The following is a 20,019-nucleotide window of genomic DNA, read 5'->3' as shown; positions in this document are numbered from 1 at the left end:
GAAATGCAAATTCTTGGGTCCTCCCTCAGACCCCTCAATCAGAAACTCTGGGAGTGAGAACCAACAATCTGTGTCTTAAAAAGCTCTCCAGATGGTTCTAATGTGTGCTAAAGTTTGAGAACTACGGGATTGGGCACATTGTGAGTGCAGATTTCCAGGTTTACACTCTATCAGGGTCCGAGTTATACTTCCAGAGTCATGCTGGCCTATCCCTTAAGGCTGCCAATTGAGTTGTACATAATTGTATTTAGCTAATAAACCAGGGAAGTAATAAAGTACTCTTAAAAATGTATAGGCAGTTCCCACTCCTACCTTTTCAAACTTTTTATTTGCCATGAATGAAAGCTCATTGCATCATTAATGTGAGTGATAACAACATTAAGATTTGTAAATGGTAATGTGCTCAATTAATTTTTGTTTTTCAAAAATGTTTCCTCCTGATATATATTTTGAAAATTTGGAAAATGCAAAATATTATAAAGAAGGGATATAGCACTCATCTATGCAAAGATAACTGTTTCCATTTTGGCCAATTTACTTCTAATCTTTTTTCCTCAGATTAAAAAAGGTATATAATTGGATCAGTATATGTAGTTTTTTTCTGTTAACATTAACAAGGTAAACAGTTTTTATACCATTAAAAACTTAGATAGCTATCATTTTAAAAGCTTTAGTGTAGAAAACTTCCAACATGCACAAAAGGAGAGGTAATGGCATATGAATCTTTCATCTACCATCATGTAGCTTCAAAAATTACCTACTCATGGACAGTCTGGTTTCATTTATACCTCACTCCACTACTTAAGATTGTTTGGAAGCAAATCCAGACATGAAATTTCATTCAAAAATATTTCAGTATTTATTTTTGAAAAAAAGAGGATTTTAAACAGATCTACACTAATGTTACACCCACCGAAGCACACTCACAATTCTTTAATATTATCACATATTCAGACAGTATTCACATTTCACCAATTGCATCTTAAACGTTTTTATATAGTTGATTTGTTCAAATCAGGATCTAAAATACGATTCATACCTTGCAAGTGGTTGCTACATCTTCAGTCTCTTTTAATCTATAGGCTCCACCTCTGTCTCTCTCTCTTTTTTTTTTTTAAACTTAACTCCTACCCTCTTTGTTTGCCCTGAAAGAATTTTGACGTTTAGAATTTTTCAACGGATTTTGCTGATGGCATCACCGTATTTTGTTCCTTTGAATCTTGTAAAGTGAAAGTTAAATCCAATTTCATTCTGATGGGATAGGAAGAGGGAGTGCAGGATTAACTTCGTCGGTGGTTTTGTATATTTCTGTCAGGAAGCTTTTTATGATTTTAGTTGATCTTTGCCTACATTTATTATTTCAGTGAAAGTTTTAAATTATGATGATACAATCCTGTCATTCATTTTTCATCTATTTGCTGGAATGTCTCTTCATCAACCTATTCAGTTACCCTGAAGTACATTTTGAGTTGGAAAGACATGATAAATGCTTTATTCTTTGCTTTTGTGTACCAGTTTTCAAAATGATGAGTTGATTCCCAAGCATCCTTCAGAGAAGGCCAGTGAGTTTTGTTTTGCTTTCAGTTTTGTTATGAGCTTATAGATTTAAACATATTTTATATGTTTTAATCCATTGCAGTTATTTTTCTCATGGGGCCTCAGATTATCCATCTTTGCCAGTGAGAGCCTCTTCTATAGTTGGCTCCAAATCTTTTTGAGATTATTCCACTAGTGTTTGAGTTTGCCTGCTTTCTAGTTTTATTCTAGGCTAATCATGTATATTTCCTGCCCGTGACTGAGAACAATCATTTTTTTTTTTTTTTAAATAACCTGGTTCCTTTTTGTTCCTTCCTGAAATTATATTTAGAAATTACAGTCAGATGCTGGGGTGCTCACTCTTGCTTGGTTGATCATTGCTTCTAGATAAGCCTCAATTATAGTGACCATGTAACTTTTCACTTTGATGAATACACTATAGTTTACCTAATTAGCGATTTGATGTTTATAATGCCAAGAACAGTATCTTTTAAGATACGTCTTGTTCATGAGCAGATTATTTCCTTAAGAAGTACTAGGTCAGGCTGGTGTGGTGGCTCACGCCTGTAATCCCAACACTTTGGGAGGCCGAGGTGGATGGATCACGAGGTCAGGAGATCAAGACCATCCTGGCTAACACGGTGAAACCCCATCTCTATTAAAAATACAAAAAATTAGCCGGGCGTGGTGGCGGGCACCTGTAGTCCCAGCAACTCAGGAGGCTGAGGCAGGAGAATAGTGTGAACCTGGGAGGCGGAACTGGCAGTGAGCCGAGATTGCACCACTGCACTCCAGCCTGGGTGACAGAGAGAGACTCCGTCTCAAAAAAAAGAAATACTAGGTCAAAGGTCATAAACTTAAATAAGGCTTTTAATACGTATTGCCAGATTATTTTCCACATTACTAATTTGTACTCTCTTGAGAATAGTGAGAGGATGCATCTGACTTTACTCCCTTATTAGCATTAAGTATTCCTTTTTCATTTTTGTTAATTTGATAGATTAAATGATTTTTATTTTCTGTTAGTGACATTAAAATTTTAATGATCTTATTGCCTTTTGATTTTCCAGTTTGAGGTATTGACTGTTCATATTCTTACCTAAATTATCTATTGAGATTATGGCATTTTTCCTTTTTATGGATACTTTATTTTATCTAGGGATATTAATTTATCTTGTTAAACTTTTTCTAGTTTATTTGCTTTAAAATTTTGTTTATTATGCATTTGAAGTTTAAAAAGTTTACCATGCACAAAAATTTTAAAAAGTTTAAAACTTAGATCTATCCATACATTTCCTTATTGATTACATTATTTTTAAGCAGAAGTCTTTTCCACTAATAAATGTTTACATTTATTTTATCTTTCTTCTCTGTTTCCTCCTGTTCTTTTTCTTTCTCCTCCTCCTTAACTTTTAATTCTCTTATTTATCTAGAATAAAGTGAGGAACAGACTGGATCAGACTTCATCTCCCATCCCCACACTTAGCTAACTAGTTGTTCCATTATTATTCATTAAATAATCCTTCCTTTTTTCCCACTGACTTAAGATGTTATCTTTATCAGATTAAATTCTTATACATATATGATTTTTGTATTATATCTTTGTATCAATCAATTGCTAGACTACATTTTTCTTACTTAAATATCCACTAAAAAAAAATGGGATTTTTTTATTAAAAAAAAATTTCCCAGCTGATCTCATCTATCTTTTCTTCTCTAAGAACTTCAGAATCATTTTAAAGTTCCAAAATAGGAAGAGAAATTCCCAGGGGGATTTTTATTGAAATTATTTAAAGCCTATGTAAATTAACTTATAAAGAATTACAGTTTTTACACATTTCACTCCTTCCCGTCATATAATTTTATAAAGGTTTATAATTTCCTTCACAAAGCTGTCTCACAGCTTTCACAGTTGTCCTTTTGTATTTCTTTAGACTTTTCTAACTTTTTTATTGCTGATCTATAAGAAGAAAACTATTGATTTTAAACACATTTCATATCTAGCTATTCAGTTACTGAGTCTGAGAGTTTTACCTAGTCATCTTGACTTTTGTAAATGTAGCATCATCTGCAAAAGAAAATTTTTACTTATGCCAACACCATTTAAAATGTTTACTTTTATGTTAGAACAAAAATAATTATATACTAAAAACATTTTCTGTATTAAATGTATAATACATAAATTATATAGTTAAAATATATTTTATATGTTTATAAAATTATAATCTTTAAAAAGAAACTTTATCTTTTATTGCAGCCATTTCTTCCTTTGTCTGATAGTGGTGTTATATATGATTCTGATGAAAGCATTCATAGTGATGAAGAAGATGATGCCTTTTTTTCAGATACACAAATACAGGAGCACCAAGATCCAAATTCCTATAGGTAAATAAGACTTTTCTTTTCTTTCTCTTTTTTTTTTTTTTGGCTTTTCTTTTTGTAGAAAATCCCAATGTTATTAATTTTAAATAACATTATTATCCTGAATTTATATAAGAAATGACTTATGTTTCCAGGTAACAAATTCTGCACCTTTGAGGTCAATTTCTCCATAATATTTTCTCCACCTCCAAAGACTAGCTTTCATGGAGAATGCAAACACAAGCATTTTTAGTGAGGAAAAAATATGTAACTCATGGTATACTATTAGAATTTAATATATAATTTATTGGTATACTATTAGGTTCCATGTGACTATGTGGTAAATCTTTTTCCATGAGGTAATTTTCAGCAAGTGTAATATAGTATTGCAAGTTTTTTATATTCAGTGACCACAAAGCTGTCATTTTTGCATAGTAAATTTCAATGACAGCTTTTTTTCTGGGTTAGAGAGTGGGCTAAACAGTAGGCAGGGAACACCACTCTGTTGTCTCCCATGATTTTATTTTTCACTTAAAGACTTTTTTGCTCGTTCTTGAACAGCTGGGCTCTTCTACATTTGACAATGGTTAAGCTAGCACTTCACAATGTCAAGAATTTCTTTCCTATTGCTGGACTGGAATTCTCTGGTGAGTTTGGAATTTAAAAATTAATGTTATTAAATATAATAAATTGCCATCAAGTTTCTCTTTACAGAATCTATATAAAAGGTCCTTTGGCACTTAAAAACAGTGCATTAGATATTTTATAAAGTCTTGTTTATTTTAGGCTCCAATCTGTGACTTTATTTTTAGTTTTTTAGATAGAGTCTTGCTCTGTTGCCCAGGCTGTAGTACAGTGGTGTGATCACAGCTCCCTGCAAACTCCGCCTCTTAGGCTCAAGCCATCCTCCCACCTCAGTCTCCTGAGTAGCTGGGACTATAGATGTGCCACCATGCTGGGCTAATTTTTGTATTTTTTGTAGAGAAAAGGTTTCACCACGTTACCCAGGCTAGTCTTGAACTCCTGGGCTCAAACGATCCACCTGCCTTGGCTTCCGAAAGTGCTGAGATTACAGGTGTGAGCCACAACACCTGGCTTCAGTCTAATACTTTAGTTTATATCAAGAATCACTCTCTACACAGAAGATGGAGAAAGAGCAGAAACCCACTTCTGTTTTGTTGAAAGCATTAAGAATCTAAACTGTATTACATTAACATTTCCAGATTTATTTGTATTTTCAGAGGTTTTGTCTCAGAATTCAGATTCTATAAATATTTGGATGATGATCAATATTTTTTATTAAATAACGTGTTCTGTCACCTTGTAGAGCTGCCTGTAACATCACCATTAGGTATTGCTGTGATTAAAAACTTGGAGAACTGGGAACAGATCTTGCAAGAGAAAATGGATCAGTTTGAAGGTCCACCCGCTAACTATATCAACACATATCCAACTGACCTTTCAGTGGGAGCTGGACCAGCTATTCTTCGAAATAAAGCAATGCTAGAACCTGAAAATACCCCGTTCAAGTAAGAAAGCTCTTACAATGCTGATAAAGAGTATAGCTTAACTTTTCTGGAAGACAGTTTGGCTAAATATGCCAATATACTTTAAAACATTCATAATTTTGAACCTGCAGTCCTATTTTTAGTAGAATACCCTAAGAAAAATATCAGAAATTTGAATAGAATTTTTTTCCCAGTATTATCTAGACATTCCATTTACATAAAGGAAAAATTATTTATTGTATTAATTTCTGGTGTGGTGTTTTTTGTTTGTTTTTTTGAGACAGGGTCTTATTCTGTCTCCTAGGATGGAGTGCAGTGGTGCAATCTCAGCTTACTGCAGCCTCAACCTCCTGGGCTGAACCCATCCTTTCACCTCTGCCTCCCAAGTAGCTGGAACTAGTGGCGAGTGCCATTGCACCCGGCTAATTTTTTTGTATTTTGTGTAGAGACGGGGTTTCACCATGTTGCCCACGCTGGTCTCAAACTCCTGGGCTCAAGCAGTCCCCCAGCTTGGCTTCCCAAAGTGCTGGGATTACAGGCATGCGCCACTGCACACGGCATATTTATGTTCTTATTGTCAGAACTCTTACAGAATTTTTTTTCTAACAATCTGTATATGCAAATAAGGTGCTTCTGGCTTTTGTCAGTAATTTAACAGTAAACACATCACAGGTTTTTAACTGACGTTTTTATCTTCTGCCTGCCCGCCCATCTAGGTCCCTTTTGAAAAGCAGCATGCTTTTTTTTTTTTTGAGATAGTGGACCCTGATTAATAGTATTTACTATTAAAATAAGGTTAAAAGAACAAAGCTTTTTAGCTTGTTAGGCTGTTAGAATTGATATCTATGAGTTATAGTCATTGCCGATATGCTTTAACCAAGAGAACCAACATAAAATATACTTTAAAAAGAGAATAATAATTTGTCAGCTTAACTGGTTCATTCAGTGTGATTAGAGAATTAGTTGCTAGATGAAATGATTTTTAGGAGAACTAAAAATTAAAAGTAAACTGTACAGTTTTGTTGAGCTTAATGCTGTGTCTTCTTTGCAATAGATTGTGAAGGTTTTAAAAATAAATATCTACAAATATAAACATTTTCTATAGACTAAAATAGTGTGATATATTAATTTTTTTTAATAGGTCCCGGGATTCTTCTGCATTTCCAGTCAAACGACTTTGGCATTTCCTTGTTAAACAAGAAGTCCTTCAAGAGACATTTATTAGATATATTTTCACTAAGAAAAGAAAGCAGAGTGAGGTATTTTGAGAAAAATATTTTCTATTGTAATCTTTCTTTAACATTTCTAAGGAAATCAGTGCTCGATTTATTCTGAAATTTTCTTTCTGATTGGGTAATAGTCAAAGTTCACTAAACTACCGTGAACTAGTTTTAAGATAAAACCTTATAATTTTCATTTCATAGCAATGAAACAACATAGGTACTTTGATAAATTACATATATTCAAGTGAAAGTTGGTACTTTATAATATTTGTCATTAGGTTTTTACATGTAATAAACATTGTGATGGATGATTTGAGGAATTTAATACATAAACTTACTCTATAATATTCTCCAAATATGTGTTTAAAACATAAAATAGCCCTTTAAAGGCATTTTATTTACTTAGCACTTAGAAATGAACAGAATGAAGATTTGAAGCAACAAATTCAGGATACTTTTATGAGAGAATAAACTACAGAAATAGCAAATACAAGATGAAGGAAGATTGCTCTTACAAAGCAAGGCAGAGGTTCTGCATTGCATGGTTATTTTTAAGTTAATACAAATGTAATAGCAGACATGGTTCAAGAAGAACCAGCAGTTTGGGAGATTGGCAGATGACCTCTTCCTTATAAAAGTAGGACCTTTTATATGAGCATTTCAGTCTGTTTGGCTATTTAGTGAGGTAATGAGCAGTTTGAAGAGTGTTCAGAGTTGAGCGTCTGATGCAATTAAAAATTTGGCAAACATGGCCAGGCACGGTGGCTCACGTCTGTAATCCCAGCACTTCGGGAGGCTGAGGCAGGCAGATCACCTGAAGTCAGAAGTTCGTGACCAGCCTGACCAACATGGAGAAACCCCATCTCTACTGAAAATACAAAAGATTAGCTGGGCGTGGTGGTGCATGTCTGTAATCCCAGCTACTTGGGAGGCTGAGGTAAGAGAATTGCTTGAACCCGGGAAGCACTCCAGCCTGGGCAACAAGAGCCAAACTCCGTCTCAAAAAAAAAAAAGATTTGGCAAACACAATCAATGAGAAGAAATGAATTATATTTTACTTAGAAAAGTGGAAAACAGAGAGAGTCCATATGGCTCAGTTTCCCAAGATTAAAAGTATAAAACTGCTTCTCAGTTTTTTCTCATGCCTAGGGCAGTGGAACCTACCATACTTGTTCTTTTTCCCACTTACCCACTTACCTGAATGGTAATTGTGGTCAACCCTTATGAACAGTCATTTGTTTTCTCTGTGGATTAAAAAATTACGTACTTAAATGAGGAAGTAGAAGAATAAACTGGAGAGACCTTTTGAGTCCTAGTTATAAGCTTTTTCATAACAAAAGACCCTTATGGCATTGAAATTATTGACGTGAGCTTTGTTAGGGAAATCAGAGGCAAATTATTTGCCTCTTTCCTTTAAACCACTATGTATAGCATTTCCTATAGTGATTCTGAGTCCAAATTCCATAAACTAAGATATAAGAATCTAAGATAGTGATTTGAAATAAAAGATTTTAGCCAGGCACAGTGGCTCACACCTGTAATCCTAGCACTAGGCGTGGGATCTCCTGAGTTCAGGAGTTTGAGACTAGCCTGGGCAACATGGTGAAACCCCGTGTCTACAAAAAATACAAAACAATTATCCATGTGTGATGGTGTACGCTTGTAATCTTAGCTACTTGCAGGGCTGAGGCAGGAGGATTGCTTGAGCCCAGGAGGTGGAGGTTGTAGTGAGCTGAGATCAAACACCACTGCACTCCAGCCTGGGTAACAAAGTGAGACCCTGTCTTAATAAGATTTCTGGTCAATTAGGGGCTCTGTTATTCACAGAAAACCAGTTCATTGAGTGATCAATTTTCTGAGTGTTTTGTTCTTCAAATTATTAAAGATTGATCACAAGTATGTTTTAAATATTGGTAAAGTTGATAGCAGCTTGATTGGTTGACTTATCAGAGTATAGAGTGCTGTGGGAAGCCAGGTGTCTGGGTTTCTTGGACCCTCCCATTCTCGTCTTGCCCTTCCCCACTAGTTTGCTTCTTCCTTAACTAATTCTCCCCCTCTCCGCCCCTTAGTCTCTGTGTGTTCTCTTCTATTTTCCTTCCAGCAGTGGGCCCACGAACAGGGAAGTAGGACAGAGATAAATGGAATGTTTCTTAAAGTGCTATATAAGCGACTGGGAGTTAGGATGGAAGAATTTTTATCATGTACCCTTTTAATTTTAAAACAATGGAATTACTGTCTTGTCTGGTACTGTCCCATAGAACTTCCTGTGATGATGGAAATCTGTATCTGCATAGTCCAACATAGTAGTCACCAGCCACATGTGGTTACTGAGTACTTGAAGTGTGGCTAGCGTGATTGAGAAACAATTTTAAATTTTAATCTAAATAGTTACAATTAATCTAAATAGTTATGTATGGTTAGTGATTGCTGTTTTGAATAGCACAGATCTGAAAAAAAGGTGTTTTCATTAAGAAAAAAATTATGAATAAAATGTTAACGCTGCTGGACAAAAACTCGTCGCTAGCTTCAGAAATATGCAAAACTTATTAAAACTCTACCCAATCCAGTAAGAGTGCTTAAATCTTTAAAATTGTCAAATAGAATTTTGGTAATCACTAAATTTGGCAAATTCAGAAAATTGACCAATAAAATTGGCAGGTTAATCCTAAAAATGCTGGATGCATTTCAAAAAAATCCCTGAGAAATGAAGTTATAGATATATGTATAAGAATAAGATCTTTTACTCACTGAAGATATTAAAGAAAAATATTTCACAAAACAAGGTTTTGGGAAACAGATTGGTGAATTCGGCTAGTTAAGACAGATAGATTCTTCAGCAATTTGGCTTTCACTGAGTTAGCTGTGCCACACATTGACCATTCCTTGGAAGTTTTCTTGGATACATCTTTATCAGCCACAGCAGCCATAGGGGAGTCCCTGGAGGCATGGTCAGAAATTTTGAATGGCCCTTCATGATGAAAGGGAGGCAGTCACCTGAAAAGGTATGAGGAAGAGTTTGTTTCTCTGATCAAATCTTCTGAGTTTCCACAGCAGAGCAGAAGTATGACTGCCGATTACAGTCATCCTTAGGACCCTGCATCAACCTGGGAGCAAATCACTGAGTGATTTCTTTTCCATGCCTGATTTTATTAAACATTTATTTACTTAGAGAAAAATCATGTGATTCATCATATTCCTTATAAGAGTGAAATAATTATCAGTATTTTGAATCTATGTTTGGAAATAAATATTTTAATTTATATTTGAAATCCACCCCTATAGGGTAGGAATTCATGTAGCATCTTGTGCATCTGCTTATATAAGTGGGCTTTAATTTTATAGATTACCAGTTATGTAACTTAAATTTCTTAAAACTGTATACAGATAACTAATTTTGATTTTGAAATAGCTTTTATGTTCTTGTTTATATGTAATAGTCACATTAATTTTGCTCTCTTGGCTTTGTGTTGTGTTTATTTGATGACTGTTTTATTCAGTTTAATTTCTTGATTTTGCAAATTCATTTTCATCATCTTTAAGTGGTGGAGTGGCCATTTCAGCTTGAAATGTTTCACTGTCTTTATAATTTCATTCCATGCATGTGTTTTGTGTTTGTGACGGTGTGGTGGTATTTAGTCTATAGAAGAACATGTGGAGCAGGTCAACCAAAACTGCGTAGCAGAAGATTGCCACATCAAGGTAGTATTCCAAGATCTTGTATTTAGCTCATTCTTTAAAGTTCAAGGAGCTAACGTCTCATCTCTGATACTAACCATGACCTGCCCAACTGGCTAACTACTCAGAGAACTCGTAGTGCTCCCATACCACTTCAGTGTTACAGGGGAGGAGATGCTTCACTGTATCTGGCTTGCTCTGTCTTGCCTTTGGTTCTTGTCTTTCTTGCTCCCTATTCCATCTTCACTTCTGTCACTTTTTCTGTTTTAAGCATGGCTGTTTCATCTTTCCTTCTCGATTCTGCCTTTTCTTTCCTTGCCATCACAAACCCTAAGCCATTGCACCTTCCTCTCGTCAGTCTCTTTTATTCCTTTCGAATTATCCCTCTTTCCAACTTTTCCTTATTTCTGTCTCATCACCCTTACTTCAAAGGGTGATTTCTTTGTGGTTTTTCTATGGCTTTTTACTCCACTCTGTGCCTCTTAATGTATGCACATTATTATTGCAGAATATGCACTTTTGGAAGAGCTAAGAGAGACATATTACTATATAAATTACTAATAAAAATATATTAGCCATCTTTTATAATTAATCAGTATCTTACCATCACAATGGAAATTGGGGTGATTACAGGACATCAGAGAATTTAAGCAAATTTTCCAAAGCTAGTTTTCAACATGTTACAGTTACTCTTACCCTTTTTTATCGCTGCTGCTGCTACATTTTCTTCTTATCCTGCTTTCAAATCTTATGGGATGTGCATAACTCTAAATAGAGCTGTGCTGCCACAACTAAAACTGCTGATGAATGTTTTCTAGGTTGAAGCTGATCTGGGCTATCCAGGTGGAAAAGCGAAAGTCATTCATAAGGAATCTGATATGATCATGGCATTTTCTGTTAATAAGGTAAAAGCTATCATCATTATAAACAATGTATTTCTCTTCAGTGAAATTGCTTAAATCATTGACTCTGCCTTTGCTTTATAGGCAAATTGTAATGAAATTGTTTTGGCTTCAACACATGATGTTCAAGAACTTGATGTTACTTCTCTACTGGCCTGTCAGTCATATATATGGATCGGAGAAGAATATGACAGAGAATCCAAAAGGTGTCTCATAGTCACTTTTACATATAGTTTTCTGTAAGAAGTACCCACTAAATGGTTATGCACATGATTTGAATTATTTCAAAAGGTATACATGTATCTCTTTCTTCATTTGAGTAGGTGACAAATATAATTGGTTTAGCTGCCAATGAAAGTCTTTGCCTACATTAACCGAATAAATTACACTTCTTCCATTAAACCCTACACTATTGATAGTATTTTTTTTTGGATAGTATTTCAATCAGGATAATCCCTGACACTTGGCTTCATGATACTCAGTAAATTAATCTGACCTGGATAATTAAAACAGTATACATAAGTATGTTAATTACAGAGTCATATTTACTGAGTAATTTTGCAGAGTTTCTTACCACCTAATAAGCATACCCTTTTTTAAACAGATAAAAATGTAGACGGCTTCACTTTTCATGAAAGCTTTGGACACGGCACCAAGAGTGTTTTGCCATTCTTACCTATTTTGAGGTTTCTCCTTCATGGTTTGCCCTCCCTCTTGCTTTTCTCCAGACTCTTAGAAATTGTATGTGCTTGAGGATGGTGCCATGATAGTTTCTCTCCTTGTTTTGAATTTTTTTGTATGTGATATAAGTAGGATTTAATATCACATTTCAAAGTAGATATAACCATGTACTATGATACAATCCATCAGAAAAATTACTTTCACATTTTATATATCTTACTCCAAGAAATCTTTAAACTCAAATTTCTTTAAAGGTGTTAATTTGATACTGAGATATCTGTACTTGAAGAGAACATATATTTTTTCCATAGATAAAAACAAATCTATATTAAATACTTTGCAACAAACATTTGTTTCAACTTGTGCAGCAATAAGTTGTCCCCAAACAACACTAGACTAAATTTATATTTTGCCAAAAGGGAAAAAAGTTAACCAGTATTAAAATTGGTGATTAGGACTTGTACCTAAGTTTTTCTCATGGCTACTTACTTAGTTTTTAAAATAAAGATTGTCCTATGGGTGCATAAAAAGCTTTTTAGTTGGAATTTGTGTTAAGAGAAAAGGGAACTTTCAAAGTAACGCATGAATGTTTTTCACAGTTCAGATGATGTTGATTATCGTGGTTCCACTACAACTCTTTATCAGCCCAGTGCAACATCCTATTCAGCAAGTCAGGTGCATCCACCTTCATCTCTGCCATGGCTGGGCAGTGGACAGACTAGCACTGGAGCTAGTGTGGTATGTTACTTACTTATAGGTATCATTTCTGGATTTGGACTCTCTGAAAAATCAGTTGGAATCACTTTGACATAGGAATGATCCTAAAGTTCAGGGACAAATACCAGTAGATAGGCCATGGTAATGACAGCTGATATTTATTGTGGCTTTTTAATTTGGAGACAGGGTCTAGCTCTGTTGCCCAGGCTGGAGTGCAGTGGTGCAATCTCGGCTCACTGCAGCCTTGACCTCCTGGGCTCAATTGATCCTTCTGTCTCAACCTCCCAAGTAGCTGGGACTACAGGTGCATGCCAGCACGCCTGGCTAATTTTTGTATTTGGCATTTCACCATGTTGCCCAGGCTGGTCTTGAACTCCTGGGCTTAACTGATCTACCCGCTTCAGCCTCCCAAGGTGCTAGGATTACAGGCATGAGCCAGCACACTGGCTTCATATGACTTTCTTAGTGTTAGATGCATGCTTTTTCTCACAGCAATCCTAGGTGGTAGGTGCTATTATTATGCTCCATTATCATTTTATAGATGAATAAACAGATACAAAATGGTAAAGTTAAAGGGGAATTCATGTCTACTTCTAAGTGTTTGAAAGCACGTCAGTAACATTCTTGTCACTGTAGCTGGAGGGGTCCCATTCTCCTGTTCTGCTCTGAAGCATCTGGAGGTGCTCCTGAATGTCCTCAGGGAGGAGCACTTGAGGAAGAGTTCCTTTATTATGAGATAAAGCTCCTTGGTAACCTCACAGGCTAGGGCTGTACCAGCAAGTGACTGCTTCCTCAGCCTCTTCAGACAGTTGTTCTGTGTAGTGGTTCGGAACATCCATAACAGGCTTTATCTCAGAAATAAGCAGGGTATAAGAGAATAAATGTCAGAATTTATCCTGAAGCATATCCTTGCTCATCTCTTCTGAATATACAAAATAAAAATTTTAAAATTTTCTTTTAAAGCTTATGAAAAGGAATCTACATAATGTTAAGAGAATGACTTCACATCCAGTCCATCAATACTGTAAGTATTTATGACCTAATAATTGTAACTGTCCTCATTTGGAGGTTGATTTATAGAATAGAGAATATTGGAACTCTTTAATTTCCTATTTCCTGCTGTTTCTCTTGTGTTTCAGATCTTACAGGTGCTCAGGACGGCAGTGTACGGATGTTTGAATGGACGCGGCCTCAGCAACTTGTCTGCTTTCGTCAAGCTGGCAATGCAAGAGTTACTAGATTATATTTTAATTCACAAGGCAACAAGGTTAGTTTCTGGAGGCTTCTGCTAAATTCATCTGAAAATAATTGTGGATATTTAGGAGTAAGTGATAAAAGTGCATCGAAAAATGAATTCATTGACCCTGGATTTAAACTGAGCAGGCAGTTTCTTGGTGTCTATTCATATACTCTCTTTTCTTCCAATAGAAGCAAAAATCTACAAAATTTAGTATGGATTGATCATCTATTTAAAGATACTAAATATACTGTGAGAGTAAAAAAACTGCCTCTCTTGAGTGTGTTGGTGATTCCTATAAGCACAGTCAAGTTCTTGAGAGAAACCTAGTTTCTTACTAAATTTCATCAGTAAGAGGTTAAAGGAAAACAGTGAAACAGGTAAGCAGTTAAGAAGTGATGGAAAGGCCAGGCACAGTTCTTCACACCTGTAATTACAACACTTTAGGAGGCCAAGGCAGGAGGATTGCTTGAACTCCAGCATTTGAGACAACCTGATAACAAAGGGAGGCCGCATCCCTACAAAATTTTTAAAAATTAGCCCAGGCATGTGCCTAGTCCTAGCTACTCAGAAGGTTGTTAAGCCTGGAGGATCCCTTGAACCCAGGAGTTTGAGGTTACAGTAAGCTATAATTGCACTACTGCACTCCAGCCTGGGTAACAGAGTGAAACCCTATCTCAAAGAAAAAAAAAGTGACAAGGAATTTTTTAGCACTTGGACTTTTTGGGAATGACAACAACAGAAACATAGTTAGGGGCAAAATATTTGTTTAGTAGGGCCTTAGTGAATCATCTTTCCATGTTTTTACCTTTGCTGTGGATGCTAAGAACATGTGTTTAGTAGTTATACTGTTCTTACAGTGTGGTGTTGCGGATGGAGAGGGTTTTCTGAGTATCTGGCAAGTTAACCAAACTGCATCAAATCCTAAACCTTATATGGTAAGTATCACTAATGTTTCCAGGGCACATATAGACAGCACTTTGTTCATGAAGTCTGTTTCAAACAGTGAATCTCATTGGTGGTCCTACTGGGAAAAGGATGATCTTGTTCAGCAATCCCAGCCTAACAGCAGCACCCATCCTTACCCTAGTTTTAGACTGAAATGGCCTGAAAAACAAAAACCCTTGCTTTTCACCTTGAAGGGCAGTCATTATATTTTAAAAATTTCTGGGGCTTTCCCTGTATACGGTACAACTTGGGGTTTTTTATTATACTTTTATCCATTTTGAAAACTCTATTTTCTTAATATACACACCATAAAATTCTATCATTAAGAATCAGGTTCTGCCGGGTACGGTGGCTCATGCCTGTATTCCCAGCGCCTTGGGAGGTTGAGGCAGGAGAATTGCTTGAATCCAGGAGGCGGAGGTTGCAGTGAGCCGAGATTGTGCCACTGCGCTCCAGCTTGGGCAACAGAGTGAGACTTCGTCTCAAAACAAGAATCAGGTTCCAAACATCTATTCCAATTTGTTCCAGAATTGTGCTTACCAGATTATAAAATAGCCAATCCCAGTGAGCAACTTTATTAATCCAAATTGGACTACAAAATACTTGGTGATGGAGACAAGTAGATCTTTACCTGATGGAGATATGGTGGGGGAAGGGAACACGGGAGAGGGTGGAAGGTGACACTGTCTTGTATGAAATTTCAGGCTTCACATATATGAAGGGAGGTTCAGGAAGCCTTGAACCTCCTGGGACCAGATAGATTACCCACATACTCCCAAATACTTTTAAAAAGTTTTCTAAACTATAGATATGTTCTTAATTATGTGTATAAGATATTTCTCTTAAATTAGTACACTATAGACTGTACCTTGTCTATGCAGAAATGGAAGTAATCTTGAATTTATACTTTTGTCTTCAGTCAGATCTGCACCACTCTAATTCCAGACAGAAAAGCATGCATTATATATTTTAACATACCTTGACATCCTAAGACTAGTTGGGTCTGTAAGCATTTCCTTTGTGGCTTATTATTAAAGCTTATTACGTGTATTTGAGATCATTAGCACTAAAATTGACAGGGCTTAGGTAGGTTCATGTACTTTGATGTCCTATTCTTACATAATCTAAAAAACATGACCTTTAATTCTGTTTTTACCAACTCCAGTTATTAAAAATTATTGGACAGTAGCCAAATATACACATAGTTAACCCTCGTATTATCGCTTATTCTTTTATTCTAGACTTAGTTTTTAAAAACTGTTCTTAGCTCATGCATATAGTATGTTATTAGCAGACTATGTTAGTACTGTATCAAATTTTATCTGATAGTAAAATAACATCAGTTGCACTTTGTTTTTCGTAGAGTTGGCAGTGCCACAGTAAAGCCACAAGTGACTTTGCATTTATTACCTCTTCAAGTCTAGTTGCCACATCTGGACACTCCAATGACAATAGGTAGGTTGACAGAAAAGCAAAGCAAGAAATATAAAAATGTTAGAGAAGTATTCTTGCTAAAAGTATGGATTTCTATTGGTAGGGTTTTTCCACTCTGGGCATTAAAAAAAAAAAAAAAAAACTTTGTTACATAATTCTTATTTCAGAGTGTTTTTTCTTACCAAAAGGAGAAAAGCAAAAATGAAAATTATTCCTAATATGTGTAATTTTTATTTTAAAGCTATTCAGTCTTTTTAAAACCACTACTGTTAACACTGTTAGTTTCTCCAGGACTAACAAGCATCTGATACTGTCACTATTTTCAACATTTTTATTTTATTGTAGGAGGTTTGGGGGAATAGGTGGTGTTTGGTTACATGGGTAAGTTCTTCAATGGCAATTGCTGAGATTTTGGTGCACCAATCACCTGAGCAGTGTACACTGTACCCAATGTGTAATCTTTCATCCCTCACCCTCCTCCCACCCCTCCCAAGTCCCCAGAGTCCAGTATATATCATTCTGATCCTTTGCATCTTCATAGCTTATCTCCCACTTATAAGTGAGAACATATGACACATGATTTTCCATTCCTGAGTTACTTCACTTAGAATAATGGTCTCTAACTCCATCCAGGTTGCTGCATATATGATTATTTCATTCCTTTTTATGAAGTATTCCATGGTGTATATGTACCATATTTTCTTTTTCCACTGTTGGTTGATGGACATTTAGGTTGGTTCCGTAGTTTTGCAGTTGTGAATTGTGCTGCTATAAACAGGAGTGTGCAAGTGTCTTTTTCATATAATGACTTTTTCTTCTGGGTAGATACCCAGTAGTGGGATTGCTGGATTGAATGGTAGTTCCACTTATAATTCTTTAAGGAATCTCCATATACTGTTTTTCATAGTGGTTGTACTAGTTTACATTCCCACAGCAGTGAAGTGTCCCCTTTTCACCACCTCCATGCCAACATCTTTTATTTTTTGGTTTTTTAATTATGGCCATTTTTGCAGGAATAAGGTGGTATCGTATTGGAGTTTTAATTTGCGTTTTCCTGGTAATTAGTGGTTTTGAGCATTTTTTCATGTTTGTTGCCCATTTGTATTTTGAGAATTGTCTATTCTTGTCCTTTGCTCACTTTTGATGGGTTTTTTTGTTAAGTTCCTTATAGATTCTAGATATTAGTCCCTTGTCATATATATGCATTGTATTTTCTCCCACTCTGCGGGTTGCCTGTTTACTGTTGCTGTACAGAAGCTTTTTATTTTAATTAGGTCCTATTTATTTTTGTTGCATTTGCCTTTGGGTTCTTGGTCATGAATTTCTAGAGTAGTTTTTTCGATGTTATCTTCTAGAATTTTTATGGTTTCAGGTATTAGATTTAAGTTTGATCCATCTTGAGTTGATTTTTGTATAAGGTGAGAGATGAGGATTCAGGGACTAACAGGCATTTGACACTGTCCCCATCATTCTCAACATTTATTTTGACCTCACATGGTTTTCATTAGCAACACGTGGCCAGGAAAAACATCTCGTTTCCCTGCAGTGGCTACCACGTGGGGATATAAAAGCATTCCTTATACTCAGGAAGTCATGTCAGTCTCCTGGAGTGGTAATGGAAAGGAGATGGGGTAGAGGATGCAGAGACGGGCAGGACCATGTAAGATGGAACTGTGGAGTTTGTCCCTACCCCCATCCTAGTTGGGAATCACTACTCTCTATAGGTGTGAGTGAACTAAAAAGATAAGAATGAATAAGCAAAATATTTGATTGAAAGACAGGTTGTCCCTGGTGATGACTTAGAACAATTGTTTATGATATATTTTTGTTATTGTGTTTCTTTAAAAGAAATGTTTGCCTCTGGGACACATTAATATCACCCGGAAACAGCCTCATTCATGGTGAGTTAAGGTCTATGATTTTTAAAAATATACCATGAAGGAATAATACACCATGAAGGAACCCTTTCTTGGTTTTAATTAGTGAATCCAGTGAGTGTTTATTGTCACGTTGAAAATGGAGAAATATTTAAAATCAATGACTAAAAATTTAGAAGGTTAATTAGCATATCTGGCTTTCTTGCTGAGTTAAAGATATATGGTCTCAGAAATCCAAAATAGTCTTTATATTGTATTCTATTCAGAAAATATGGTATGGATAGTGGTACTACTAACAAGGCTATTTAAGAGATTAGTTGCAAAGTATTCATTGAGCTTAATAGAAAAGAGCATATTTTAAAGAATTTAACCTAATCATAAAATACATTTTGTCTTTTTTTTTCCTTTTTGTGGAGAGCAAGGTTTCACTGTATTGCTCAGACAGGTCTCAAGCTCCTAGGCTCAAGCTATCCTCCCACCTCTGCCTCCCTAAGTACTGGGATTAGGGGCATGAGCCATCACACCTGGCCCTCACCGTAAAATAAAACAAAGGTTAACCTTATGATAATGACTAGAAATGTAAACAGTGCCATTTAAATATTCCGTTAAGACAGTACTTGCCAAATTAGTGTCCTAACTCTGTCTTCCACATAGTACCACCCAAAAAGTGCTCCATGCTCAAGTAAGTTTGGTTAAATGAAGTAGTTTTACAGAAAGATTCTCAGTCTTTTAATACACTGATATGCATTTTGAAAGATGTCGTTACTTCTCAATTTTATTGCAGAATTCTGTGAACAGTGGTTAACATTGCTTACAGATTTTCTACATGTTAATTTGAATCCTTAATCATATTAAAATGCAAATACTCCTGGGAAGGATAATGAATTTCTTAACTTGTAACTGAAAACATTCACACATTTCCTCATCGTGTTGTTGTGATGAGAGAACATGTATGGTACAGCACTTGGTTGGGTTAATACTCACCAACTGTGAGAAGCTTGGTCTCTGCTGTTCTGTATACTTTTTATGAGGCAGTATCACTTAGGGCTTAAGGTTTAAACTTTCTTTTTCTCTCTGTGTTCATTTCATATTGAGATTATGGATAAAAGATTTGTTCTGATATTGCTTAACATTTTTCTTTAATCATATGATTACAGAAATTCAATGACTTACAAAACAATAAATTGTTCCTTAGAATGAAAAATGCATCAGTAATTTCTGTATTTAAATGTGGATTTAGACATCATAGTTACCAAGATAAGAAATTGTTTTGAGAAAGTCTCTGATGTTTTTCTTCTTCAGGTTTCACATGCCACGATCATGGTGCCACAGTACTTCAGTATGCACCCAAACAGCAACTCCTAATCTCAGGGGGTAGGAAAGGACATGTCTGCATTTTTGACATCAGGCAAAGGCAGCTCATTCACACATTCCAGGCCCATGACTCAGCTATTAAGGCTCTGGCCCTGGATCCCTATGAGGAATATTTTACTACAGGTTCAGCAGAAGGTAACATAAAGGTGAGTCAGTACAAGAGGTTGGAATGTGCTAAAGACTGATAGGAAAGAGAAAAAACAAAAACTCCACATTCTTTGAAATAAAGCTTCGTGGAGATATCAAATGTCTCAAAACTCTACTGCCTCCCTATGCTTCTGTATGGTTCTTTCTAAACTGTTATGGTCAATGAGATTATCAAACTCTTTGGACTTAGGTCATTAGAAAGCTTTAAAGCATTCTATTTTGAGTAAGATATATGAAAAATTTTGATGACATTAGTTTGGCTTCTTAGAAGCTTCTCCCCTCTCCCTCAGTACTCTTGTGTGTGGCGGAGGTGGCGTTTCCATTAAGTGAGCTAGCGCAGATGCTCCTTGACTTATAGTGGGAGTATGTCCCGACAGACCCATTATAAGTTAAAAATAT

The 20,019-nt window shown here is 35.7% G+C and overlaps 1 protein-coding gene and 1 long non-coding RNA gene across 4 annotated transcripts in view; one reads left to right on the top strand and one right to left on the bottom strand.

Annotated features, from left to right (window-relative positions):
• DMXL2 (Dmx-like 2) overlaps positions 1-20,019 on the top strand; it is a 178,277-nt gene that overhangs the window by 156,352 nt on the left and 1,906 nt on the right. For 2 of the 3 annotated variants that reach the window (XM_011928620.1, XM_011928619.1), the window contains 13 exons: positions 3,794-3,921; positions 4,459-4,544; positions 5,225-5,426; positions 6,547-6,664; positions 11,122-11,208; positions 11,290-11,411; positions 12,486-12,624; positions 13,567-13,627; positions 13,743-13,870; positions 14,701-14,778; positions 16,152-16,243; positions 18,071-18,123; positions 19,402-19,619. In XM_011928620.1, coding sequence (XP_011784010.1) covers positions 3,794-3,921; positions 4,459-4,544; positions 5,225-5,426; positions 6,547-6,664; positions 11,122-11,208; positions 11,290-11,411; positions 12,486-12,624; positions 13,567-13,627; positions 13,743-13,870; positions 14,701-14,778; positions 16,152-16,243; positions 18,071-18,123; positions 19,402-19,619 — 1,512 coding nt within the window. Of the gene's footprint in view, positions 1-3,793; positions 3,922-4,458; positions 4,545-5,224; positions 5,427-6,546; positions 6,665-10,264; positions 10,328-11,121; positions 11,209-11,289; positions 11,412-12,485; positions 12,625-13,566; positions 13,628-13,742; positions 13,871-14,700; positions 14,779-16,151; positions 16,244-18,070; positions 18,124-19,401; positions 19,620-20,019 lie in introns of all 3 variants that reach the window. The other variant, XM_011928618.1, reaches the window with a different exon arrangement.
• LOC105502212 lies at positions 9,334-12,011 on the bottom strand. The gene is made up of 2 exons (XR_001000298.1): positions 11,882-12,011; positions 9,334-9,622 (listed from the first exon to the last, which is right to left on the bottom strand). It is a non-coding gene; the product is annotated as an uncharacterized LOC105502212 (long non-coding RNA).

This window comes from Colobus angolensis, unplaced genomic scaffold, assembly GCF_000951035.1.
Source record: "Colobus angolensis palliatus isolate OR3802 unplaced genomic scaffold, Cang.pa_1.0 Scaffold78, whole genome shotgun sequence".
NCBI classification, from domain to species: Eukaryota; Metazoa; Chordata; class Mammalia; order Primates; family Cercopithecidae; genus Colobus; species Colobus angolensis.
Note: the sequence above shows the minus strand (reverse complement) of the source record. Positions and strands in the feature narration are given on the sequence as shown.